At 40.6% G+C, this 21,967-nt stretch overlaps 1 protein-coding gene across 1 annotated transcript in view; it reads right to left on the reverse strand.

Moving 5' to 3' along the window:
- EPHA4 (EPH receptor A4) overlaps nucleotides 1–21,967 on the reverse strand; it is a 104,894-nt gene that overhangs the window by 21,787 nt on the left and 61,140 nt on the right. Inside the window, exons 5-7 of the mRNA XM_010568269.1 lie at nucleotides 4,040–4,164; nucleotides 2,679–2,838; nucleotides 1,499–1,610 (exon numbers count right to left, since the gene is read on the reverse strand). Coding sequence (XP_010566571.1) covers nucleotides 1,499–1,610; nucleotides 2,679–2,838; nucleotides 4,040–4,164 — 397 coding nt within the window. The remainder of the gene's footprint in view (nucleotides 1–1,498; nucleotides 1,611–2,678; nucleotides 2,839–4,039; nucleotides 4,165–21,967) is intronic.

Genomic DNA, 21,967 nt, shown 5'->3' on the forward strand with positions numbered 1-21,967 from the left:
TCCCTACTGCCCACCTGCTCTTTGTCTTGTCTTTGTCCAAGTTGAACACTTGTGGGCAGAGATAACTGAACAGACAGCCTGAGCGGTGAGAAGACCTGGCTGAGTGCTCACCCGCATCAGCGAGTCTGTCAGCTACCTGGCTCCAGGCAGCCTTTCCTTTGACAGCTTTATGGCCGATACTAAAGAGAATCAATATGAGGGCGAGGGGTTGACATTTCATTTTCTAAAAAGTGATCCATTGAGGGCCAATCACCAAGCAGTGTTTATCAGCCTTGGGAAGTGACATTTTTTTGTAGGGGGAGGAGGGGAAGGAATCATCTCAAAGCAGCTCAACAGGCTCAATTCTCCAAGGTGGCGACTCATAATTAGAAATCCAATGTATCCTGCTATCAATCCTGCCTTAAATAATAAAGTGATCAATAAAAGCGGAGAGGAGATTAAGTCATCAAGCTCAGTGATGCTATTTTCTGTTGCAATGGCTTTTAATAAACCTGTCTCTCCACATTACATTTTCATATGTTCTGCTCTTCTTTCTTCTTGTCAGCATGGAGGCTTTGAGTTGAACACCCACAGAAAGCTATAACAATGCATGTCTACTTTCCAGATATTACAGTTGTAGTAACTTAACTGCTCTTTAAGACAATTTAAAGTAAGAGAGCAAATCAAAAGCAATTTGTGCACATTTATGGCTGATGCCATTAAACTGATCAACAGAGACTGAGAAAACGTGTGTCCCTCAGATCCCAGGCTTCAGAAGTAGTAATGAAACATCCAGTTTTATCTCAGAATTACACTGAAGCAAAATTGTGCTGATCTTTTTAAATGAGACTGAACGCAAAGATGAAGACAGAAACACTCACACTGTATTTCTGCTACACTGTCCTCCCATTCCCAGGATTGTTCCTGATGCCTGGGTTGAATCTGGGAGAATGAACAACTACTTGGTAGAAGATTATGGTCCTGCTCTGACGAAATAACCATCGATCCAGTCTGCTGTGTTACTGCATATGATGCTGAATGACTATGGCTTCTATTTTACAGTCATATCCACTCACGCTGGAAGGACTAACCCAAAAGACTAATGCAGACTCATACAGACTAACACAAAAATCACAAGCGTAGCAGTCTAATGGCTTAGTTCACAACAGTGCAGTTGTTTATTCCCTGTCTATCAGGAGTCAGTCCAAGAAAATCTACTGTAGCCATACCCATTAAACTTAACTTCAAATTACACTAACCACAAATCTCTAGCTGGCTTGCTTCTCAATGCCAGTTATTGGAATCAGCTTTGCATTTGAAGGGCAAATAGAGCTGGAACTATTGCCATTACATCACATGCTGGTTGGTACTAAGTTGAGAAGATCAAAGCTACATGGGAGAAAGCTTGTAATGCAAATGCACTGTTTATGATGCTAATCAAAGAATTTAGCTTTGTTTGGAGAAGACAAAAAGCTCCCTCATGAAAGAGAGAGGGGGAGAGAGAAGCTTAAGTTCTTACCTCCTGCTGATGACAAAGGCTGCAATGAGAATGACCACAAGAACAACACTGCCAGCCACTGAAACAAGAAGCACTGTGGGATTGGTACCATCGCCAATGATGGGGGAAGGAACTGGAAACAGAAAAGGGAGCATTAGTGTCAGACACCCTCAAAAAATCAACTAAGGTAGCACTCAATGAGGCTTTCTGGCTTGTGAAGGCAGTTTAGAGTAGCACTCAAATCTGCTTTTAGGCCTTTCTTATATAGTCGTTTGACACAATTTTCCAACAAGGCCCTAATTAGCTGAAGACATGATGTTTGATAATGATTTGGGGAACTTCAGTTCACTGGGAACAAGGACTCCCTCTCCTTCTCCCCTTCAGCATTGCTCAGAGGGTATAATGGCTATTTTTTTTGCGTTTCTAATTGCTTTCCACTCTTCTTTCCTCCTCCTTTTTCTCTCAGTGGGGCCAGATGATCACTCCCCAACTGACACAAAAAGAATAAGTTCTTTTACCCTTTTCCTGCTGCATTGATTATTTTCGGCTGTTAACATCCTGAAGGATGTTGCCACTAACTGGCATGACCTTAAATTGATTTAAGCAGACCTGTATGTCCCAAATAAAATAGGCTTGTCACATTGCCTTCCTGCCACCAAAAAGCAAACATTCTGGGGGCTAAATTTGCATGTTTCCTTGAGCAAAGTGAAAAGCTCTACTGACAATGTAATTTCGAACATTCTGTCTTTATATGACTGTCTAAGGAAAAGTGCAAATATGTGAGCTGATATAGGATACCTAACCAACCTATGTCAATAGCTTGCAAAGGGAAGTAAGAGAGTGCTATTCTCCTGCAAATGAGATATTCCAAAAACACGTGCAAACATCTACATTTACAGTAAACAAAATAGGTACACAAATCTCTCAAGCATCAATGGCTTCCAAGTGTTTATAAGGTGCGTGTCTCCTTATGCCACACTGAGGTATTTTCATTGCTAGAATCTAGAATATAGCATATCCAAATAGATGTCTCGGGTCAGATTCATGGCATCACTAACAACCACGCAGTCATGGAAGAACATTTTCCCAGAACAGACACACCACAGTTCAAGCAACCAACGGGAAACTCCCAACACACAGCTCAGTTACATTTGCACTCTGCTTAAAGAAAAGAAAAAGAAATCAGTGGACATGTCATTACCTGTGTTAGTTGTGAACTCAAATGGTCCACTGAAGTCTCCATACCCTGCTGCTGTCCTGGCCCGCACATGAAACACATATGAAGTCAGGGGATTCAAGCCTTTAATGTCAGTATTCCTGGAGGCTGTCTTCACAATGCGATAGCTGCGCTCATTTTGGTCCTAAAAACAAAAGAACACAGTGGTGACCAAGTAAAAATATCTCACTGCACCATGAAACATGGAACCCCACTTCCTTGCCAAAACTGTCATGATGAAACAAGATGAGTAACAACGATGGAATTCTCAAAATATGTCCCAAGGGCTCCTGCTGTCGGCCTTGCTCAATACCCCTCACACTGTGTGCTGCATGGAGTTCTGAGCAAGCCACAAAAGGATGATGAGGCAGTAGGTATGATGCTCGTATATCACTGATTATTTAAGAAATCACACAATGAAATCCTTTGGAAAATAGCCAAGCCTTCAAATAGGATCCTCTTGATGAACAAGCAACATTTTACTCACACATGCTGGCACTTTCTTTTTCTTCCTACCAGCCAGGAGCCATATAAAAAAAATGATAAAAATATTTTAAGAAAGAAAATATTTAGAAAATGTCTTCTAGAAAGTCCAATCTTAAAAACAGTTCTATTTTTGGCTGGAAAATCCATCAGAAAATGTAATAGTCTAGCTTCCCTACAAATCAGATAACTTTTTCTGTATGTGTTAGGGAAGCAAGTAAGTTATTATCTTTATAAAAAGATTTAGAAGTATGCATGTGCATGTGAGAGAGAGCGCACACAAGCAAGAGCACGTAATTGTTCATTTTTGCAGAGATCCTTCAAAGAAAATAGCTCTTTTCAGAGTTGCATACTTGAGAAGTTATTTGTAGGAATAACATCTCCCTCTAACTTGGAAAGTATGAAGAATGTAATTTTCTTTCCTTATTCTCTATTAAAAACCATCCAGCCCACACTATCACTTACGCAGAAGCTATCAGCAAACACATATTATTATTATTATTATTATTATTACTGTGTTATATACTTCATTATTATACTTCTGTCTATAAAGTAAAGCTAATGTCTCACTTCTGCCCAACATTATTGATTCTCATTATAAATATGCTTGCTATAAAAGCTCAGGTCCTAGGTAGGAAAGAATAACAAAATAAGCTCATACCATACAGTTGGAACAGCCTATGAGTCTTATTCTTTCAAGCAACCATTCAAGTACATGAAATCCTTAACTGGATTTTATTAAACTGAATCTATTTGGTTTCAAATGATGGAATCTTATCTGGAAATAAATCGTAATGGATTGAAGTAAAAAGCTCTCCCCAAAACCAAACAAAACTCCTTGCTTGTCCATTTTTGAACAGTACCTTTTCATAGTATTTGACTTCATACTCCAGGATGACTCCATTTGGCCTGTCAGGTTCCAGCCAAGCCAAGGCAACGCTGTGCCTTGTTATCTCTTTAGCCTGGATCAAAGCAATTGGGGATGGAGCTACCAGGGAAAAAAAAGAATTTATAAGCAGTAATTTAGTTTTAATGAGGAACGTATATTTTTAATCATAGCTTTCACAACATGAGCACTTTCAGAAATTTGTGTTTTTCTTGCGGGGTGGGGGAGGATTAGAAGCATTAAGTATTTTTCCTGTTTTCTGTAACAAAATTGCATTTAATCCTCTCTAATAAAGATTGTTCTTGGATTCTGGGCAATATTAGACAGGCAGGGGTTGAAGTAACAGTACAGTTGCCTAAACACTGCAATGTTCATGATGCCCAGGTACAAACCTCCATAAGAGGCTACAGTACTAAAAGACTCTGCCTTATTTTTGTCCTTTGTTAGGCACAGTGCACAGACTTGTACTTTTGTTTTGGTCCACAGTAATTATCTTCTTCCACCTCTGAAAATTAACTGATGTTACTTCATTAGTTATTTGCTTTACAAGAACTATGAAATTCCTGAGGGACCAATCTGATTTTCTCTAAAGCCAAGAAAATATTGCCACTGAATTAAGTAAGACCAGAATAAAGCGGAATACATATGAATTGGAACCCTCCCATGAAAACCAGGAAACTTGTATTTCAAGAGCCTGAGCCAATTTGTGCTTCCTAACTTGCCCTGCTTATGCCCGAGTCTCTGAGCAGTCCCTGGAGAATGCGGAAGCCCAGCGCCCAAAGGCCAGATTCTGGCTTTGATAGCCGCTTCCCAGGCAGAAGATTTCAGAGATTGGCCCATTGTGTACCAAACTGGCATTATCTGACCCTGTCCCATGTGGCGCTATATTGATGCGATGAATAGAAAAAGCAGGATTACACTGGGTCAGGGCTGCGTGATTTTTGGAAAAACTCTACCTAGCAACAAGAGAAACTCAAAGATCCTTTAAACTGTATCTCTGTGCAGTAATAAGGGCTGCAATGAAGAAGATAATGGAAAACATCTCATTGTGCACCCTATACTTTCAAGAGGGGCCCTGCTAATGCTGAAGTTCAGGTTTTTGACTGGCTGGAGGACAATGCATTCTCCCTTTGACTGTGATAGCAGCAGATTCATGGCTGCGCTGGGGGAATGGGTTTTCTGAAGATTTATGAACCCGGCTGCCCCTTTCTTGCTGTTGTGTTGCTGTGTGGTCACGTCTCTAGCCAGCTGTTATCAAGCTCTTTTGATGCTGACAATAGCTGGTATAAATGGTGGAGTCTCCAGGGATAAAAAGGGACATTCATGAAATTTTTAATCTTATCTAACAAAGCTGTCCTGTATAACCAGAGATTAGAGGTCTTCCTAAATTGAATACATTTCTTCTTTTGTCCCCTGAAGCTGTAGCCATGTTGCTCTTTTTTTCCCCCTTTCCCTTTCTGTTTCTTTTTTTACCCTTAACTTTGGGATGACAATCCATGAAAATGTTAGAGAGTAAAAAGTATCCTTGAAACACATATCCTTGAAAACTACCGAGAAAGACAAATAAATAAAACAGTCACAATAAATGAAAGGAAAATTGAGTGTTGAAAGCCTCAAACCTACTTGACCATATCAGACAGTTCTGATGGAAGTGAAAATAACCAGTAGACGCCGCACAGTCACAAAAGGGTGTCTCCTCTTGATGCGAAACCATCAGGGAGCTGCTTCCTGATTTACTATTTGACAGTTTGGCATCTCTGTTAGAAATGCCTCCAGAACCTTCCTCTCTTTCTCCTTGTCTGTCTCTCACATGCAAAGGCAAATACTGGATGACAGAGGAGACTATATACACAGCCAACAGGGAGGATCGAGGTATGCTCCATCAAGTTATATCTGTGGCATGACTGAGAACCTACTTAATAACCTCACAGTTCCTCAACAGACTTTTTTTTTTCCCCCCTTTGCAGTAAGAATAACTGCTTAGCTAATAAATTAGAAATCAGATTTGTTACCCTAAAACACACGCACGTGTGACATTATTGATAAACCAGCTGGAGAGAAATCTGCTTAGTTAATCGGTGCCTCATGCAGGGCAAACAATTCTTTTTACTGAGAATCTGTCACTTATGCTGGTCTGACCTCAAGAACTGTAGAGAGAACGTTCACTTTCTTTCCTTTATCCTGTTTTTAACCTCCTTGGTTTCCCATTTCATTTCTGCAGGCATTTATATTGAAATTTAGTGAGTCCTTCAATATTGGGCTGAAAAGTGCTGTATGAAAATGTATTTCTTCTCTGTTGTAAAATGGCTATTTGCAGCAGAAGAATATATATTAACTACCCCTTCTTGTGAAAGATGCTTAGCTTTATACAGTTTAACAAGTGCTTTTTCATGTCTCTCAAAAATGGACAGCTGATCTTAGTCACTACACCATACTGGAATAAACAACCTGCTCCTGGCCTCCAGGACACATAGAGGACTTGTACATCAATTCCTTTGTTATTCCTTACGACTACAATTGTAAGGATGGCCCTATTTTTTCCTTCCTGTCCTTCATACACAAATTCATCCCACTTAACTTTTAATCTCTTCTTTTGTCCCGTATTCTGCAGACGAGCAATTCTTTCGGAGTTTTTTGTTTTAACTGTACATTCTGCCTCACCATATGCTATACAGAAATCCTAAGAGTGCTGAAGTCCAAGTATAGGATGAGGTACCAGAATTGCAAGAGGCTGTCCAGGAGCTCTTTGACATCTCTGCAGCACAGACCTAAAACGGTCTATGCAATAGGATGGTGATCTGCAACTCTGTGGACCTTGAGGAAGTGTGTTCAGTAACCACAGGGAGTACTACAGTTATCCAACTGCATGGATAAAATCCTCCATTACCAATTCTCTCTTATTTCTGCAAATAGCCCTACAAATCAGGTTTATTTGTTTCCTTGTTTTCCAGGATCCACCAGCTGACCTGAGTAGTTGAAAGACGGCGCTTCTGGAAGAACAACAGGTCTGGGTCTCCTTGGACATATATTACCAAAAGAGCGTAAGAGTCTGGTCAGTGGAGTCCAGGACAAAAAGGTCATCACCGCTGCCTGCTCACCATGAGAATCCAGGCAGCAGTCATAGCATTCTGGGTGAGCTTCTGCAAAATATTTATATTCTTTGTTCTTCTCCCTTTTGCCTTTAAATTGCCTCTTGGGGATGATGTGAAGATAAACATGTAACAGGTTGTAAAATGATGCTTTGATCACGAGCAGAATAAAAGACAGAATCTTCTCTTATATGTGCATGGGCCAACTGTTCATTACGTACACACGTTCCTACACAAAACATACTGAGGACAGCTTGACCAAAAAGAATACTGTACACAATGAAGATGTTCGCAATAAGATCACATAATACTCTTGGAAGAGAGTGTGAGATCACTTTTTCTTTCACTTTTTGCACTTTCCTCCTCCCTACTCCCTGATATTTGGAAAGGAACACTAAGCAAAAACTTGTTTCTCAATCGTCATTACTTAAAACAGCAAGTTTTTGTGCCACACGTGCACAGACTGTACATACCAAGCACCAATTCTACCAGAACAGCCCACTTCACAGGGAAGAATGAAGAGGTATTTTGGTTTCTAAAAAAGGGTCCCCTTGAACAAAAGCACCAAGTGTAACTTTCCCTAGTTCAAAGCTCAGCAGTTCCTCTCCCTTAAAAAACCCACTCCCTACTGATGTGAATGTTGCAATTTTCTTTTATCTACTTCCTCAATAACCTGCCATTAAACACCTACTAGTAGTTTTATTACTGTGGTTCTGAGCTTGTGGCCTACAGAGAGAGAAAGAGCACAGATGTACTACAAAAACTTCACCCAAATGCCATAAAGCCATATCCCAAGGCTAATAAGTGCTGAATTGTAACAGTTTTGAGGCACTTTAAAGGATGGCAGAAACAGAGTGTCAGTTTTTCATTACTGGTTCAAATTAGGAGAGGGGAGGAGAGGAAAAAAACAGGAAATAAATAGATGCAATAAAGTCCCTGGCATGTAGGCACCCATGAGTGAAAACAGCCCTTTTTAAAACTACAACACATGAGTACTCAGATATCAAAGATACACAATGCCCAGTGTTTTAGTGAAGATGCCTTCTTAACCACAGCAGGGTTTACTTTCCACTCCCCATGATTTGAATTTAAATGGATCATGTTTACTCAAGGGGTCTTTCACTGATTGAAAAATATACCCACAGTTTGTACATTATCTCAGCTAAATTCAAATAACATATTTAAATTTAATTACTTGAAGCTTAGGGGTTTTCATGCTTTTCTTTTTTCCCTCAATTGCACACAACAACACTTCGTTGCTCTTATCAATGGCTATGCGCTTTGTCAAGCATCAAAATTAAATGCTTGAAAGCACTAATGATGTTACTGTGATTAAGGGTTTTTACCTTCCAGGGTAGATACTAAAAGCCTGCTCCACTATTAACTACTTAAATAAATAAATAAATTAAAAATAATTCTGAGAATGTAACACCGAAGAAAAGTCCTCTTGGAAATCAAAACAAGACAATAAATGATAAAAGATCTTCTCTTAATTGGGACAAAACCCATTTAAGGGAACATGGCACATTTCGGGTTTTCTCTCTGAATATTTACCTTGTAATATCATGGGGTTTTACATGGGATTTTGTAAATTATATTATCAAATAATCTCACAGCAGTAAAAGGATATACAACACAGAGAATCAAATACGTTTTTAATAATTTCTAAAGGCAACATTCTCCAGGCCAGATTCTGGTAATTTTCTTCATGTAAGAGAGCAACCTACTCTACTAGCTGTCGCACGGACTTCAAATCAAGTGAAGAGAGAAGTATCTAGCCCTATTTAGTTACATGTACCAGAATAAATTAAAAGGAAAGCAGTTCTCTTCTTTCCTAAAATCTTCGTGTTCAGTTCTGCTTCCTGTTGGTCCCCTGGGCCTTTCACCCACTCCCTTCTCTTGTCCAGGCATAAATGCTCATGTTTCGGAGTAACACCACCCCCGTGCTCTGAGTACTCCTAACAAATGGCTTTGCTAACAAAGGAGAATGCATTTTAGTATGACTAAATTTCCAAACATATGCATAGCATATGTATAAGCCATGTATGTACATAAGGATAAGCACATGAAAGGTTTTTGCACATGTGAACCTATGTGCACGCCTGAAGAACTGAGCTAGAGTTTTGCGTTCCCATTCTTCACCGCCTGTAGGACAGCTATGCCTTTCTCCTAAGGACCTGCAAGAGCCTGCGGGCTGGATGTGCACTTTAAAAACTAACCACATGCATTTTTTTTTTTTTTTTTCATTATTCCCTCTGTATAAGTGGAGCAAACATTTGTACTAGTGATGACTGGGCCAGGTTAGGACTTGGACAAGGATCTAGAGGCTTGATTGCTCAACTGAGCCACTGGAAGCCTCCCAAGACATTCCCGAGTCCTCTGTCTTCCCACCGTCTGCCTCTCCCTCCCCCAAGAATGACGACTGGCGAGGAACACCTCCCAGCTTGGAAACTGAGACATGCCAAGATTCAGGCCAGCATTTTCAAGCATTAGCATTAAAAGCAAAGACTTTAAATCTATGCCACTAGAGTAAAGGGCCCAAGGTTATCCACACACACTTGAAAATCCTGGCCGACATAATGTGAAGCAGTGTGACAGCTGAGCTTGGCCTCTTTCTTTCAATCCCTTCAATCAGCCGTAATACTTCTGAACTAAACTTTCCCTCCTTGTTACTAGAAATTAAGCTGCTCAGGAGAAGCACCAACTTGGCCACAGGATACTCTTGTCAGACACCTTCATCCCAAAATGACAGGCACAAGTGATCTTCCCTTTCTTTCCAGGCTTTGCAACCCAGTCACTGCCAAAGAGCCCTGAGAAAAACAAGTGACAAGTTCTCAAACCTAGCGACCAGCTCACTTCAGCTATGTTTGTAATGATGTGTTCATAAAGAAAGGGGCTAGAAAATGAGATTTTAAAGACTGGTAACAGCATTATTATGTTTTAAACATTTCCTCTGTTTTAAAGTTTTCATTTCTTGCCTCTCTCAAAAGAACCTGTGCTGCAAATCTTGCCAAACCACAAAAGCTGGCTCTGACTTGCATCAAATCAAAAGCTTGAAGGAAAACCCGGGCTGTTAGCAGCAACAAATAGTAGTAGTTGAGGATTATTAGAGTGCTGTATTTTTACCACCCTACTCCAGCTCCAGTTCTTGGAGACATGCAGGAGCTTCTGAGGATCCACAAAGAGCCTGTGTATTTTCTGTGTTGCATGTCCAGTTCTGTGTCAGTTTTAGCACAGACCACTTCAGCATACCAGAAGTGTTCTAATTTAGATCAAAACAATTATAGGAGCTGAGGTCTGACCACAGTTCCCTGTGGTTTACATTCGGAACTGCAATGAGACAAGGGTGATGAAGAAGATTTTGCACACCCAGGAGACTGCTCGTTCTGGCTATTAATTTCTGAGGACCAGCTCTTGACAGCAATACATTATTTTCAGGTACTGGCCCTCCAATTCTGAAGGCCAAATAATGATGTCAGCTAATGCAATGCAGGTCTAGAGTAACTCCAAAGATCTGAATCTACAACCTGCAATCCCAAAGATTGCCTGAAACCAAAAGACTATAGAATCTACATGGCATTTAGCAAGAGATCCGTATTACAACTCAAGCATGGGGTCTGTTTAGTCTGAGAACTGCTTGTTTTCTTTCTGCTAGCTTGCTAAGAAAGCCTGTTGGCATGTTCTGACAAGGATAACTTAATAGTTGCCAACAGAATCATGGCAGAATACTGTGTATTTCCTGTATATATGAATGCTAGTTTAAAACAAACAGGAAAACAAGTCTTTTAGTTGGAAGGCAATTTATAAAAATCTGTCTGAACATTACAACCACTTAAAAAAACCAGCACCAAAACATTTCTAAATGCTTAAACTAGAATGATTTAACACAAGAAGGGTGAGCATACTTCGTGCTGTGAATTGCTCTAAGAAACTGTAGAGCTATAAGCAATTTGTTAAGATGGGGAATTAGTCAGCAGCTGTCCGACCCGAGCAGCTTTGGAGCCGCTGGTCACAAAGCAGGTCACGCTGCAGTTACTCTTCCCTCTAATTGAGGTTAGAATCTGACCCAATATAAACAACAATAAATTTTGTAGCCTAAAGAAGCCAATACTGATGCTCCACTGCATTATATTGGATTGAGAGAAGCAGAGAAAATGGGCCATCCAGTCCAGACAAAGAGAGACTGCCGTAACTCTGAGAGTCCTCCTTTAGGGCCCCGACCAGTCACACTTAGAGGTAGGATCCCACAACCCGAATTTGGGCTGAACACTTCTGGGAAGCACGTCCTGTAATCATCCTCTTACTTCCCAGACGCCAGTCCAGCAAGCACAGACTGCCAGAAACCACTGATGCCAGGACACAATGTATAGCACCCCAGGGTACAGTGGCTCTGGGGCAGCCAGAATGAGAAATTAGAGACCATAACCTCTAGTTATTAAAAAAGATAATAATGTTGGAAACAGGGCATTCCCCGACTGCTCAAAATAAGCAGTCTGGAGCAATCTGACCCACTTACCACCAGCCCCTCAGGGCAACTCTACCTCACCCACACACCCTGCTGTTCCTACCGGGAAGCCAGAGGTAGCCACCAGAGCTAATTCCTCCCCAGAAATAGCCTATACTTAACCTTTGTATTGCTGCACAGGAGGGGGATCTGCAGAGCCGCCTTTTCAAAACAAACTCCTCCACTCCCCCTCCAGCCCCTTCCAAAAGGAAATCAAAGCTACCCTCAAAGACACATCAGATGCCCCTAAACGAGACCCCTGTCCCATTCTCTAAGCCCTTCCTCAAGTCAAGCAACCATCCAGCTACTCCTCCTCCCATTTTCCCATCCTCCTGCCCACAGTCAGAGGAGTTAAGACATGTCTGCATACACTTCATGAGTCAACAGATGAGGGGGGTAGAGCTGTTCTTAAATTGTACAGGAACAGTGAAATAACTTACTGTATCTGTGCCCTGCAAATGACTTCTTGGGTGCAGCTTTTGAACTTATAACATATCAACATATCAACAATCCATACAACAATACCAAAAATATTGACCCTGCTCTATTAATATCCCAAAGGGGCAACCCTTTGTCTCACACTGCAAAGGACAGCTCTCACCTATACTTTGTGTCTACATCTATTAACAGAAAGCCTCATTTCTGCTCCTTGGTCCTTTCTTATACTTACCACCAAGGAACACGTGGTTACTTCAACAGTTACAGTGTAAAGCTTAACCCACTATGGGGCAAATGTGTGATTTGGTACCCAAGGCAACATATCTCCTAATTCTGTTCTCCTTGGTTCTCACAGTTACTTTTTATTTACTTGAAAGATGGATGTCTAGATGATATGTATGTATGTGCTGCATAACTTCCTTTGTCATTTACTTTCAGCATTAAGAATATTAGATTTTGTAAAAAGAGCTGCTTAAAAGCCTTTTTGAAATCCAGACAAATAAAAGCCTCTGCCCTATATGCCACTTAAATGCTTTGGAAATACTGAAGTATCTTCTAAACAAAATAAATAAATAAATAAATGTTATGACTCATTTTGCTACAGCAGCATTCACTATTTTAATAAATAGTTTTGGCCACATTGTGTCATCCTGGCTTCTGAAGTGCTACGGTAATAGCAGAGAGTTAGACTTCGCCATTTGGGTTTCTCAGATCAATCACCCAAAGTCAGAAATGGCAAGAATCTTGGAGGAAGAAAAGATAATAAAATTATAAACATTTTACTTCAACTGTGATACACAGGTCCAACAGCAATTGCAGGCTGGGTTTCAAACATGCCCTCCTGAGCCTGCGGCACCCAAAAGAAGAAAAACCCAGGACTCACCTGACAATAAAAATCACAATTCCCATCTTAACACTTGAAAGTAATAAATTGGTTCAAAGTCACCAAAGTTAAGGAACTTCCCCTTTATTTACTTTAAGCTCCATCACACAGAAAAGGCTGGTGCAGAAGGTTTGCATTTACGTATTTACATGTCAGCTGAAGGATCTATAAATTGTAATTATAGTTGATATTCAGAGCATTCAGCTAGAACTCCAGTGAAGTACCTTCTGTACAAAGGTTAGATGGATTCGACATGAGACAATCTCTGCCTCTGGGCTGTTGACAAACTCTTGAGATTGAATCAAGGTTTAGGTTTTCTGGGCTCATGTTAGTAGGACTTTGTGAAGGACACTGGTCTGACAGCACATGGAGATCCTCAGTTCTTCCAGGATGCTGCAAGACACCCTACCATACTCCCTATCAAAGTTGCTCTTCTTCAGGGGAAAAAGATACTCTGTGCTTTTGGAAAAGTATCACAGAGAATCAGACTGCAGCACACCTAACCCTCACACTCAGAGGTCTTCTACCAGGTCCTCTCACTGGGACTGAATTAAGCCCCCTTTCCTTCCTCCACAACAGGCAGGGAAATTAAAAATCATTAATAGACCCGATGAGAGAGAAAACTATATTCTGCATGCAGTGTTGCTGCAAAAAGCAAAGTTACCTGAAGTTTGCTGTTGGGTTAAAAAAAAAAAAAAAGAAAGAAAAAGTGATGAGGGACAAACTGGGGAAGAGTCTTAAGTTTCCTGAAACACATAAACCTTTAAATTAAAATCGTAGTTCATGATGTCAGTAAGCAATTACATCATAGGTGACACATAATTAAAGTTATAAAGGGGTTTCATTATTTTGGTTTTATGCCGGATACTAAAAACTAGTGCATTATTCATTTAAAAATTGTGTCAATTAGAAAAACCCCAAATGGAATAAGCAATTAAATATTAAAGGTGGCTGCCTCAGTGGAAAACAGTCAGAAAGATAATTGGTAAAGTTTCCTGTGCACTGCAAGTGCCATTACAAAGTCTGAACCATTTCAATCATAAAAAAAATAAATAAAAAAAAAAAATCAACCTCATGAGGTTATGAAGATTTGGGGTTGTACAAAGAAACCAGCCATATTTATTTCCTGGAGGAGTACTGAGCTACAGTCTGGGCAAACAAAAGCCCATGAAAACAATAATCCCAAATTAGCTCAGCAATTGCATAGACGGGTCTGTATTCTGAGTCTGGACCTTCATTTTCAGTCCCAGAATCGCAGCAGATAGGAGGACACTGAAAGCCCACCCCAATTCCTGATGAGAAGATCTCTGCAGCAGGTCTCTCCACCCCTCCAAGGCTGGGGCCCCCAAGGGTACTGTCAGGGTGGAACCTAGAAGCACACAGGATAGGGACTGCAAGGAAAAATATAATCTTCATTCAAAACCTCCAATTCAAAAATCATTTCTTCTTCCAACAGCATGGAAAACATTTTCAGTGTTATGTCTCTCTTCCCTGTAAGGTTCATGGGTTTGTTTTTAGTTCACTTTTGTCATCAACAGGTCCAAAAATTTTATTATCTTCTCATTTGGTCCAGATGAAGCTGGTAACTTCCCTTTAAGGATCAGTCAGACTGAAAATAAGCTAAGCAACTCCTGTGCTACAGAGCCCCTCTAACCTGTAATGTTCATAGCTTGTCAGTGTAACAAATATAAATAAAAAAATTCTCTGGTTAAAGAAAAATACCACATCTGCAAGCAGTACTAAAGAAGTCTCCCTTTGAGCCTAGTCCACTCTCTTCAAATCAGTTCTTCCCAGTACCTGTATAATTGCAGTTTTAACTTTCAGCACAGGCAGCAGTGAAAGCAAATGGCTGAAACACTCTTGGAAAGGCACCACTGGGTCTCCACATCGTGTCTGAACTACGATGAAGAGTCCACAAATCTCTGTAGCTCCTACAAGAGTCCCCTTGGCCACCCTGTCCCAGAGTGCCCGAGGAGCTTGAAAAACATGAGATTTAACACTCAGCCACTTACATATTCCAGTCACTTTCTGTCTTATTTATGTGCACGCACAATATCCTGATAAACTAGAAGGAAGGCTACAGCCATTCCATCTGCATTCCCTTTTATGCTAAGAAAGATAAATTGAGGCCGATTCAGAGGACGGATTTAAAGAACGCAGTATGTTATCGAGACAAGCGCAATCTTCCCAGGGAGCTGTTGTAGTGGGTTGTCTTGAGATCATGCCTTTGTTTATTTGCTAAAATAAATGGACACCACACAAAACTCAATTCATGTATGAGACATCTCTTCCAGCCCACTATACCTTCCTTTTTGCTTAGCCCAAACTGTCTTATTCTATTATTATTGATGGGACCATTTATCGGCACATAGAAAATTAAAAATAATAAAAAGCTAATTAAAAACTTCAGTGCTTTCCTTTTAGTCTTCACTAATCTATGGAACTGAAAACATTTATATCCAAAGCACATTACAGTTTAAGGGTTTTTCTGCCTGTAATAATCCATGGATACTTTCAATGGATTTTACTACAGACAAAACCAAAGAGATTTTATGGAACAGTAGAAGTATTTAATAAAAAATCAGAATCAGTCAATCATCATTTTAAGACTAGGTGATAGAATTCAATAGCAGGGATAAAATAATAAATTCTGCAGGAACAGTTCAGAAGGCTGAGACAAAAGTTATCATTTCCTTTTTAATTAACAGTAGGACTTCTCCATAAGGAATGTTTTGAAATACAAATGACTAGAGGAATAAAACACAAATGCTTGAACTTCCTACATCTCTCTAGACTGTATTTAAAAAAATAAATCCAAAACCACAGCCAACTTTTGTTATTATCAGTTTACAAATCACAACTTCAGGAGACCCCAGATCCGTTCTTGGAGTGTACTACTAAGAGTTCTGGGACTCTGGTTCTTGAATTTAGTAATGAAGGCAGATTACCTTAATCTAAGGAGACGCCATGAAATCCTTCAAGTAGGTGCAGAGAAAGGCTATGCATTTGCCTGCTTTGTTTCGGAGGGGAAGCCCACTGGAGCCCAGCCGTAATAATAAAGAGCTCCCTGCACACCAGTTCACATGTGGGGCTAAATCTGAAGTGACATTTCTCAATGAAAGGAGCAGCATTCACTCGTGTGCTCAGCATTTTGATGTCCACCAAAATCTGGCAAACATGATTACAGAGATCCAGCAAGCATGCCACAGCTCTATTTGGTCCTCATGGCTTAACGCACTGCTATGCAAAAAATAAATAAATGACAGGCTGCCTTGAGATAGCATTCTGGGAGTATGATTTCATGCATATGGGTGGACTCGACACACGTTTTGCAACTCCTCATACAAGGACAGAGTATCTGAACCAAAGGGGCTACTTTACCCACCCTTACAAGGTCAGTTCAGCACCCTGCCCTCCAAACTATGAGCCAGTGCAGAAACTTTGGGCTTCAGGGACTAGCGATGTTTATTTGTGCTACTCTGCATGGCATTTTAATTAGTAACTGTGCAGATTTAAAACCTTTGAATGGACACACAGGGGCAGTTGTGCAGCCCAGCTTTTGTGTTTCCACTCTCTCAAAAAAAATCCTGTTTGAGGACATCAGCAGGGGGTTAATGGAAGCTTTGATAAAGTTCTCCAAAGCCTTTTATTGTTGCTCAACTACAGACCGGACTCCACTGTCTCTCTGGCTGCTTTCCAATTAATTTAGTCAGCTGCAAAAACAACTAGAAAATTTAGAAGCCCATCTAAACATTTGGTAGCCACAAACATTCTTGGGCAAATTCTCCTTCCACATAAAAATATTTCCTTGCCAACTGTTTAAGGGAAGTGCTCAGGCTGGGCAGTAAGCTTCACGGACGTGAAATGTCAGCACACTGCCAGCAAAAGGAAACGTGCAGTTAAATAGTCCAGAGCAAATAAAAGCTACAGGACCGTATCTTCATCTCTGTCAGTTTGGTAACTATTCATCTGTACCAACAGCACTGACACCAGAATGTGATGCGATTTGATGCCTCCTAAAAGTAAATTTATATAATTTAAATATGGTCAATGCTACCCAGTCCTGAAATTAAATGCCTTTTTCCCCAGGAGGATATGTAACTAACCTCCATTTTCCATAGCAAACCATGAGATCTTTTTAAAAATGTGACCAAACTTTTATTTAAATGCTGCAATTACTTCTTGGCTCTATCTGACATGCAACTTGTCTAAGCTGTTCGCTGAACCCTGAAGCTGGTTATTTACTAAGGATCTTTAGTGAACACTTTTTTTTTTTTCCTTCCAACCAAGACTTGCATCCCCCACCTTGAATACAAATTCATGGAAATGGGTGGTGCAGATGGCTTTGCCAGCAAGCAGTCAGTTGTTATTTTAATTATTTCTTTGTGGAAAGCTGTAGTTACCTTAAAATAATTTAATCCCTCCCAACAATAGTTTTCCCGGTTTTGTTTTTAAGACAGGAGCACGTATACTTATAACTACGCATTTATTACAGAGCAGCGGTTAAAGCCTGTGCAAGAACACAGAATTGTTAATAAGAAGCTCCCACTTATATCTGCCAGCTTGGAGAAGCTCTTTACTCAGACACATTATCTTACACACGTAACTAAACGCGCAGTAGAAGAAATCTGAAGTGGTCAATACACGACATCTCTGAGGCTCTGAGAAGGCTCATGCTCAACACTGAAATTTGCCCATGCAAAAGTATTCCTAACTGTTTGCTTCCATGCAATTCCCAGATTTCTTGCGCTGGGATCATTTATCTTCTTTCTGGATCTCCCACCACGTTTATATTTGAAAGGTCTGTGGTTTCCCAAAATACATAATTTGGTTTGCTTCACAAATCCTCACAGTAACTCCCTTCGATGTAAATCTGCAGACAGCAAAAGCCAAAACACAATTCCCTCAGAGAAATAAAGCCAGGGAAGAACAAGGCAGGTCATTGTCCTGCACAACCTGGCAGGTCACCTCACTGATTATGGCAGGTGAAACCCTACAACAGCTGACAACTTCTCCCAACCCTTCTGCTTGAAAATATGTGTACAGTGGGGGATTGCTGCTTCTGTCTAGCAGGTAAATGTGAAACCTTAAAAACCGCGCTGGTTTAGATTCAAAATGAGGAAGTTGCATACAATCAGCCTGGAATTCTGCAAGATGCTGCAACAAATCACTCAGAGTGACACGCTCACGGATCACCCCTTTTTCAAGTCCCTGCTTACTAGTTTTGAAACTCTTTCCCTATTGAATTCATGCTTGACACAGCTCCATTTGAGGAACAAGGAGACTGCTGATCCATCATCCTTAGTACAAACACCTTTAAGGCAAAAGAAAACCACCCCTTTGCAATTCCCCTTTTCCATTACCCTGACATTTTGCAGAAAAAAGAATGCAGCAGCTAGAAGTATCACACACACATCCCATGCTCTGGACATCTGGCATGTATCCAGATGTTTGCCAAGAGATTATTTTAAATCAGGCTTGTGGGGAACTGGGTGTCCAGGGTGCTGTGACTGCTTATACACACCCAGCTACATGCAGAAGTTTCCTCCTGGGTTTGTGTGACTGTAAAAGGGCTCCTGGAACAGGCTATTTGTATCCTGCAGAGAACAAGTAACTGGAAAGGGTGGGACCATGCTGGTAGCAAGTACTTTGAAAAAAATAAAAATAAAAAATTGAATTGACTCCTGGATGTCTGGGAAGGCTACAGCCAGATACCGCTGTGCGCAGCACCTGGAGTGCCACTTGCTCCTCTGCTTGGGCAGAGACACGAACTCACCCACCTTCACAGCTTCCACGCTGGGCCATCCAACTTGCTGCAAACCTCAACGCTTTCCAACTGGTCCAAAACACTTACCCAGTAACAGCCTCTCCCAGCACCTTAATCCTGCCCTCCACAACGCCCTAAACCTCACCAGCACCATCCCATTCTCACACCACCCAAGGGAGCCAGATGGGGAGCTGGACTGGAAAACCCACCAGCCGTGAAAGGGGAGCTGACCTGCATGAACCTCCCGATATCCTCAGCAGGCCCTAGGGAAGGGTGACGTCAGAACAGAAAATGACTTATTTTGCCAGCTTACACTATTTTAGAAGGTCTGTGAATCTGTGACACAACCATATGATGAATCCTGTCTTCAAGTTCACAGAGCTCCTTCCTGGCTATTTAGAGGTGACGTCTTCCTTGGGGTTATACAGCCCTTCAAAATCACATTTCAACACAATAATAAACAGCTCATCACCAGGACTGCATTAAAAAAAAGGAAAATTTTTGCAAGAACTGAGCATAAAACTATAGCAGTCTGAACAACTACAGACCTTGCTATTCTTGAAAGCAAAATTAACTTCTTTTACCACCTTCCCCATCAATAAGATTCTCAATACGCACATAAATATCACCACATACAAAATCAAAAAATGTTATGTTCACTCTCAGCAAACAGAAATTATTTACTGTTATTTATACTGGAACCAGGACTATACTCAAAGAACATGGAGTTTAGTGAATCATATAGATCAATCGATCTTCAGAGTATCTGTTAATTTTATTTTCCAGTAGTAGTTTAAGGGTATTCATGCAGTCACCTAAAGAAAGCTCTGCGACTGAAATCTACTTAACAATGTCTTTTGATGTTTCACTACAGAGCAATTCTTTACAGATAAGCTATAAATATCCAGGAAAGCAGCACATTAAAAAGAAAATACTGAAAACCTTAGGTTTCCTGGCCTTGGCATGTGTTGCTTTTGATCTGCCTGAGCAACTATTACTTTGTCGATATGAGAAGTGCACATTGACCAGGGGCAATGTATGTCCATGAATTTTTACTGACTGCAAATTTAGCTCTGCACACGCTAAACCACACTGGCAGAATGTAAGACCTTATATGCATTTTCTGTGCTGTTCTGTACAACATGTGAGGAATGCTAATCAGCGTTTGAAAGGAAATGTGGGCTTTCATTGAAGACCCACCGAAATGCAAAATGGAAATATATATTCCCTACGAAAAAGTCCAGTAGAACTTGTGAGTCATCTGGAAGCAAATAACTCCCACTTCTTTCCCCCCCTGCCATTTCTAACTTAAAAGACAATCAACCTCAAAGGATCAGGATCTTTCAGATTTTTTTTTTTATTTTAGTAATGGAATTAAGAACATAAACAACAAAGAAACCCAAAGGCTAAATAAAACTGAGTAACAGTTGAAATTTTCCTTCCTTGCACTGAATGTCAACATTTGGGGTTCATCACAACTGCAGCCGGTCCCAGAAGAATACTCAATTCACGTGGGTCTTCTCAGTGCTGTTCAAGTCCTGGTGGCACCACAACCTATTTTAGTTTCTGCCTGGGAGTGGATACTGAACAACCACAGGGCTCTGAGTGACGGTGAGGGACCGGGGAGCATACAAAAGAGGGGGGGAAGCACTGCAGCACAGCCAGCCACACCGCTCTGCCTCTGAGATGAAGCAGCTTTGAGACAGGCAAACAGACAGCTAGACAGGCAAGGTGTGGGGGATTGCAGAGACAAAGGAGCCGGGGAGAGGAGCGAGAACAGAAAGCGGAAAAAATGGGACAGAGAGCCTGACACATTCATAAGAAAGATCAGTTCTTGATCCTGAGCTGAGCACAGGCAGCTTGAAAACATCCAGTCTGATGCAATGGGAGAAAGAGTAAGTTTATTTATTTATACTGTATTTTCATCCTAATTGGCACATTCTGCCTCCATCTAGCTGCGCTGGTCCACTTAAGGAAACACTGAGCCCAAGGTAACCTAACAAGGTAACAAATCACCAGGCAGTCTGTTTATTCAGAAATATCACCATTTGAACTCCAACAAGCAAAGGAGCAAGAAGGACACCCATCCCTCATAAAATGCAAACAAAAAGAAGGGAGCAAAGCACGCAGTAGAATGAGTTTGGAATTTAAATCTCATTTAGAGTTTGCGTAGGCTCTCCCCCCTCACTGCCTTACGAACACCTTTAGCATCTATGCAAAACCTTGTCCTTGCAGTGCTGCCCCCTCGGACGTGCACACAGACAAACTTGGCAGTGAACCTGGCTGTCAGGTTGGAGACCTAAACAGCTCGGCTGTAGTCTTTAATAAAAATATAAACTGTTCAGCACCTCTTCAAAAAAACCAAAAGCTTCCTGCTTGCTGAGAACAAGGTCTCTTTATTGAGAGATTTACTTTTAATTTTGAACAGCTTCACAGCATTATCCTTAGCAGAAAAAAAAAAAAGAGCCCGGAGATTTTTGAGCTATTCAGTCAACTGCCTGGTAGACTTTCTCACTGAAATTAGCTTCTCCTAGCAGCATCACATGAGAATTGCTGGTTTGCATCTCATGCACAAGTCATTTCACATTTTTAGAGGATGGACAAAGCCACAAAAGTCACCACTGCTGGTGGAGACCCTTAATATCAGCATTTCCCAGTACTAATTGTGCTAAGGGCGCTGGCTCCAGGTTTCAACAGCTCAGTGTTCCACCCTTTGCTTTTTTAATTTCTTTTTAATCTTTTGTGGGAAAATAGTGACAGTTCCCATCTCAAAAAAACTCAGAAAAAAATATTATACTGAACATGTAGAACAGCAGGCTGAATTCACCATTCAAAATTCTTAAAACATCACAACATTGAAGTATTTCGCTAGGAGACAGAAATTTTTACTTGGTTCAAAGCCTGAAATTTAGCTTCTCTTTTTGAAAAAACAAAAGCAAGCTATAAAAATCAGGACCTTTTCAAAGGAAGCAAGAAAAATACTTTTTCAAATGCTTTTTGATTCTACTTTGAATGGCAAAAGCTTATTTTCATTTAAACATTTTTCTACAGTATTGGAAACTGAAGAGTTTCTAAACAAAGGGGGAAAGTAAACTGCCTCATTTCATTATCTTCAGGAGTAAAATGGCAAAAGCAAACAAAAAAACCACCTGTGCCTTTCAACTGCACCTTTTATGTCACTGCAACACATTTCTTCAATTTTGTGCTGAATATACCAGTAACTG

This window comes from Haliaeetus leucocephalus, unplaced genomic scaffold (genome assembly GCF_000737465.1).
Source record: "Haliaeetus leucocephalus isolate CR32 unplaced genomic scaffold, Haliaeetus_leucocephalus-4.0 Scaffold240, whole genome shotgun sequence".
Taxonomy (NCBI): Eukaryota; Metazoa; Chordata; class Aves; order Accipitriformes; family Accipitridae; genus Haliaeetus; species Haliaeetus leucocephalus.